Source organism: Carya illinoinensis, chromosome 9 (assembly GCF_018687715.1).
Source record: "Carya illinoinensis cultivar Pawnee chromosome 9, C.illinoinensisPawnee_v1, whole genome shotgun sequence".
In the NCBI taxonomy this organism is placed as follows: Eukaryota; Viridiplantae; Streptophyta; class Magnoliopsida; order Fagales; family Juglandaceae; genus Carya; species Carya illinoinensis.
Genome location: NC_056760.1, coordinates 16,757,879 through 16,763,320, shown reverse-complemented (window position 1 = coordinate 16,763,320; position 5,442 = coordinate 16,757,879). Strand labels below are relative to the sequence as shown.

Genomic DNA, 5,442 nt, shown 5'->3' with positions numbered 1-5,442 from the left:
CCTTAACTGTCCATGAAGAAGAAAGAGTGAATGTGAAAGTAGCTAATGGTGATTAGCTCAAAAGTGAAGGCAAGGCAGTGGGAGTTAATGTTAATATGCAGGGCCATTTTTTTACCATGGACTTGTATGTCTTAGTACTCGCTGGGTGTGATGTTGTTCTTGGCATCCAATGGTTGCAAGGCCTTGGATCAATTCTTTGGAATTTTCAACAGCTTACTATGCAGTTCACTCACAAGTCCGCCTCAATAACTTTAAAAGGGCTCAGCAGTACAAATTTAATTGACGAAGGAAAGCTGCCTAAGGCTAACAGTTTAGAACAAAAAGGATTGCTCTTACAATTCATTGAAGAGCATTCAGTTCCACAGCAAACCCCTATTCCAACTCCTATCCAATCACTTCTCAACCTCTATCCTGACATATTTGCTACCCCTACTGGCCTACCCCCAACAAGATCACATGACCATAGCATCAACCTTCAACCAAACACCAATCCTATTTCAGTCAGACCATACCGTTACCCCTATTTTCAGAAGGATGAAATTGAGAAGATAGTCAAAGAGTTGCTGGATACAGGGGTCATACGACCCAGTCAAAGCCCCTACTCCTCACCTGTACTGCTGGTGAGGAAAGCTGATGGCTCGTGGCGCTTGTGTGTGGATTATAGGGCCTTGAACAGCGTTACTATCAAGGACAAATTCCCTATTCTAGTGGTGGAGGAACTCATGGATGAGTTATATGGAGCTCAAGTCTTTTCAAAATTGGATCTCAGATCCGGGTATCATCAAATCAGGGTGCGTTCCGAGGACATCCCTAAGACGGCTTTCCGAACACACGAAGGCCACTACGAATTTTTGGTGATGCCATTTGGGTTGACCAATGCCCCATCAACCTTCCAAAGCCTCATGAACCAGGTTTTTAGACCTCATCTTAGGAAATTTATTTTAGTTTTCTTTGATGACATTTTAATTTACAGCAAAAACACTGCTGATCATGTGAGGCATCTACAAGTGACCTTTGACATTTTACGGGAGAATCAATTATTTGCTAAGCTAAGCAAGTGCAGTTTTGGCTGTACCGAAATTTCCTACTTGGGACACTTGATTTCAGGAAGTGGGGTGAGAGCAGACCCAGCCAAGATAAAGGCCATGATCGACTGGCCAGCCCCAAAAAATTTAAAGGCCTTGAGAGGGTTTCTAGGCCTCACAGGCTATTACAGAAGATTTATACGAGGATATGGATCTATTGCTGCGAAACTGACCAGTTTACTGAAGAAAGACAGTTTTCAGTGGGATGATGAAGCCCAAATAGCCTTTGATAGTTTAAAAAGAGCCATGACAGAACCCCCTGTACTAGCTCTCCCAGATTTTCAGTCTCATTTTGTCATTGAATGTGACGCTTCAGGTGCTGCCATTGGAGCGGTCTTAATGCAAGGGGGCAGGCCCTTGGCTTTCTTTAGCCAAGCACTCAAAGGCAGAGCTTTAGCACTCTCTACTTATGAGAAGGAGTTACTAGCACTGGTCTCATCCGTGCAAAAGTGGAGGCATTACCTCATGGGGCAACCCTTTGTGGTCAAAACCGACCATCAAAGTCTAAAATTCCTTCTAGACCAGCGAGCGGGAACCGTGATGCAACAGAAATGGGTTTCTAAACTAATGGGCTATGACTTTATAGTGGAATACAAAAAAGGGAAGGAAAACTTGGTAGCTGATGCTCTTTCGCGTCAAGGGGTTGAAAAGGAGATTACGGTCTCTATGTTGTCTCTTCCAACATGGGATTGGATGGATGAAATCAAATCCCATTACTTTTCTGACCAGCAAGTCCAACACTTCTTAAAGAAGCACCAAGATGGCTTGTTACCAGCACCATACTCAGTGAGAGATGGATCACTGTTTTACAAGAACAGGGTTTATATCCTTGCGCATAAACCTCTCCTCCATAAGCTTTTAGAGCTGGTACACAGCAGCCCAATGGGAGGACACATGGGATTTGACAAAACCATGCATCGCTTGAGACGAGATTTCTATTGGCCAGGGCAAAAAAATGATGTCAAGGAATTTTTACAGAACTGTGAAATCTGTCAGACTATAAAGGTCGATAATACGTTACCTAGTGGCCTCCTTCAGCCTCTACCCATACCCTCTATACCATGGTCTGATATTACCATGGATTTCATCGATGGGCTACCAACTTCTGGTGGGTTTAATGCTATATGGGTGGTTGTAGACAGGTTCACTAAATATGCCCATTTCATCCCTTTATCCCACCCATACACTGCTAAGATTGTGGCCCACCTCTTTGTCAAACATATCTTTAAGCTACATGGCCTACCCCACACAATTGTATCAGATCGCGACTCGACCTTTACTAGCAAATTTTGGAAAGAATTGTTCACCTTACAAGGGGTGCAGCTGGCCTTTAGCACTGCTTATCATCCTCAAACGGATGGACAAACAGAGGCTGTAAATAAATGGGTGGAAAATTACCTGCGCAGCTATGTGGGGGACAGACCAAAAGAATGGTTGCACTGGGTGGCTCTAGCTGAATGGTGTTATAATTCTAGTGTCCATGCCTCTACAAAGGTTACACCTTTTGAGGCCCTGTACGGGTACAAACCTCCTAAGTGGCTGAGTTACACTACAGGTACAACAAAAGTGCAAGAAGTAGAAGAGACATTGCTAGACCGTGATCAACTATGGGTGCTACTCAAACAAAATCTCATTAAAGCACAGGACAGGATGAAGAAATATGCAGATAAAGGATGCAAGGAGCAAATTTTCTCAGAGGGAGAGTGGGTTTACCTGAAATTATAGCCCTACCGACAATCCTCAGTGAGCCACCGTAAAAACCTCAAGCTGTCTCCACGTTTTTATGGTCCTTTTCGAGTCATGCAGCGAGTGGGAGAAGTGGCCTACCGCATCAAGTTACCAGATTCATCCCAGATCCATGATGTTTTTCATGTTTCACAGTTAAAACCGAAATTGGGTTAGCATCAAATAATCCTCCCACGCTTACCACCAGTGGACAAAAAGGGAATTTTCAAACCGGAACCTGAAGAAGTACTTACCCGGCAGATGAGAAACGTGAAGAACCGACCACTGGTTGAGCTTTTGGTGCGCTGGCAGGGACAGCCGGCTGAGGACGCGTTGTGGGAGCCTTACCATTCTCTATGTACGGAATATCCCTACCTTGTGGGCAAGGTGTTTTAGAGGGGAGGGTATTTGTTACACGACATCTATGGAGGCAAGAGATGGAGAAGTATGGAGCGGCTTAAGTGCAGAGTTCAAGTAACAAAGATGTACGAGGCTGTCGGCAGAGAAGAAGGAAACCTAAAGTCTGAAGAGATACATGCTGTGATGGGCTTGAAGGGCCGTAACGGAGTGGGGCTTGGACAAGTTCCTCATGGGCTTTTTAAATAAAAGAAACCCTGGTTAATTCGGCCCATAGACAAGGGCAGTTTAGTAATTTTCTTATTTTCCCTGTTTAGCATAAATTCTCCCTGTACGTCGGAGGGAAGCATCTAGAATTTCTATTGTAATGTTCATCTGAACTTGGAGGCGCTCCCCTCGAAGAGAGCTTATTTCATAAATCAATACAACCTCAGTTTCAAATCCATTAATTTCATTACAAATTACTAGTTGATTGTAACACATGCTTGCTTGAATCCTGGAGCTTCGGCCAAGAAAACCCAGACTCTAATTCTACCTCCATCTATCTCCTTCCATTACAGTCCGCAAACTTCCAACGTTGCAGAATTGGAGGTCGTAACGGGCAAAGGCGATATTTTTGTTTGCTCGGAGACAGAAAACTCCAAGTTTTCCTTTGGGGGCTCTCGGTGGTCTGGGATTTTAATTTCTTTATTTTCCCATTGAATTCGAGATCTTGTCTCTGAGTATTTCTTGGAATCGAAGACAGAAAGTTCTCTAATCTCTTGCACTTGATGGAGAACCAAACCTAGAAAAAAAAGAAAAGAAAAACCAGAATTTTGTGCCTTCATGGGTTCAGTTCGGAGATAAAGCACCGGCAACCAATACTCACATAATTCATATCCCTATTACCCAGACTCTTAAATTTCCAGAAAAAATGAGCGTGGGAACACATCTTATGTACAAGAGTTGAGATCGAAGCCTTGTAAGTGTAAGCCAGGAGCCGGAGGCGCTTCAGTCCGAGAAAATTGGTCTTGATCTGGAGCCGGAGACGCTTCAGGAGCCGGAGCCGGAGCCTTGTGGTCATGATCCAAGCTTCGGCTTTCTCGGGGTCCTTCTCTGCGTAGCTTTGCTCCAAAACATAAAATCCACAAACCGGAATTAGTACTCCCTGGACCTATTTAGGAAAAAAGATTCCCAAGAGGTGAAGAAGAATCACAGTTCATTTTTTTTTTAAGTCAATTCATTATCACCTATCTCTTGTCCCGTAAAAAGAAATGGAAAAGATCCAGCACAGCCACATACAAGTCAGAGGACTAAAGCTTCATGTAGCCGAGATTAATGTAACCGGTGAAAAGGTAGTGGTGTTCTTGCATGGGTTCCCAGAAATATGGTATACATGGAGGCACCAGATGATTGCTACTGCAAATGCTGGGTACCGAGCAATAGCCATAGATTTCAGGGGCTATGGACTGTCTGAGCAGCCTCCTGAGTCGGAGAAAGCCACTTTCAAAGACCTTGTTGATGATGTTCATGGCCTTCTTGATTCTTCGGGAATCGATAAGAAACCGAGCACACAACGGTGGAGCACAGAGACTTTTATGACCGTGGATTTAAACCGAGAGAAGGACATGGTCTGGGAGGAATCTGCGTCGATGAGAGCCGGTTTGCTCGGATAAAAAGAAGAGTTTCGGAAGAGGAATGAGACCATAGAGAGGTTGGGATCATTGGGGAGCACCAGAGGTGGTCTGAGAGACCTGAAGATGCCATCCCTACAACAAATAACCAATCGGATCTGCAAGTTTGATCTAGTTGAGAGGATCAAAACCGGCTTCGTCCACTTTAAGAAAGAAAAACTTGAAATCTAAAGCGTCGATAATCGGCTTATCGAAGCCTCAGAAGTCTTGTTACGTCTACCCGAAAAATCGTCGGTCCGGTTGCCGAGAAAAGCCAACCCACCCCAAAACAATAGTATATTGGGAGAAAACCCAGAAAGTCTTCACGGGCGGCTAATTGGATAGGTGGACTTTTCTTAATTATGCTTATTGGGGCAGTGATAGGGTCCTCGGTCGAGATCCTAGACACCAAGCTGCCGTGCCCCTTCTTGCTCCTCAATAACCGATGTGGGCTGCCACTTGTTTGACTGTGATGGTTATGAGTGGTGTTGGCTGAGTTCGTATGATTGATCAGTGACTGATGGTAGGCGTGATTCTAGTGACTGGGCGTGCATGCATGCATGTGCAGTAGTTGAATCGTCAAAAACGGTTGTGAGTGGGATCAGGTGGTTAAGTGGTTGGCT

At 44.5% G+C, this 5,442-nt stretch overlaps 1 protein-coding gene across 1 annotated transcript; it reads left to right on the top strand.

The window, feature by feature from the left end:
* Positions 1–3,764: 3,764 nt before the first annotated feature.
* LOC122275105 (epoxide hydrolase B-like) lies at positions 3,765–5,141 on the top strand. The gene has a single exon (XM_043084059.1). It carries the CDS (start codon positions 4,421–4,423, stop codon positions 4,820–4,822), a length of 402 nt encoding a protein of 133 aa, XP_042939993.1. The 5' UTR covers positions 3,765–4,420; the 3' UTR covers positions 4,823–5,141.
* The last annotated feature ends 301 nt before the right edge of the window (positions 5,142–5,442 follow it).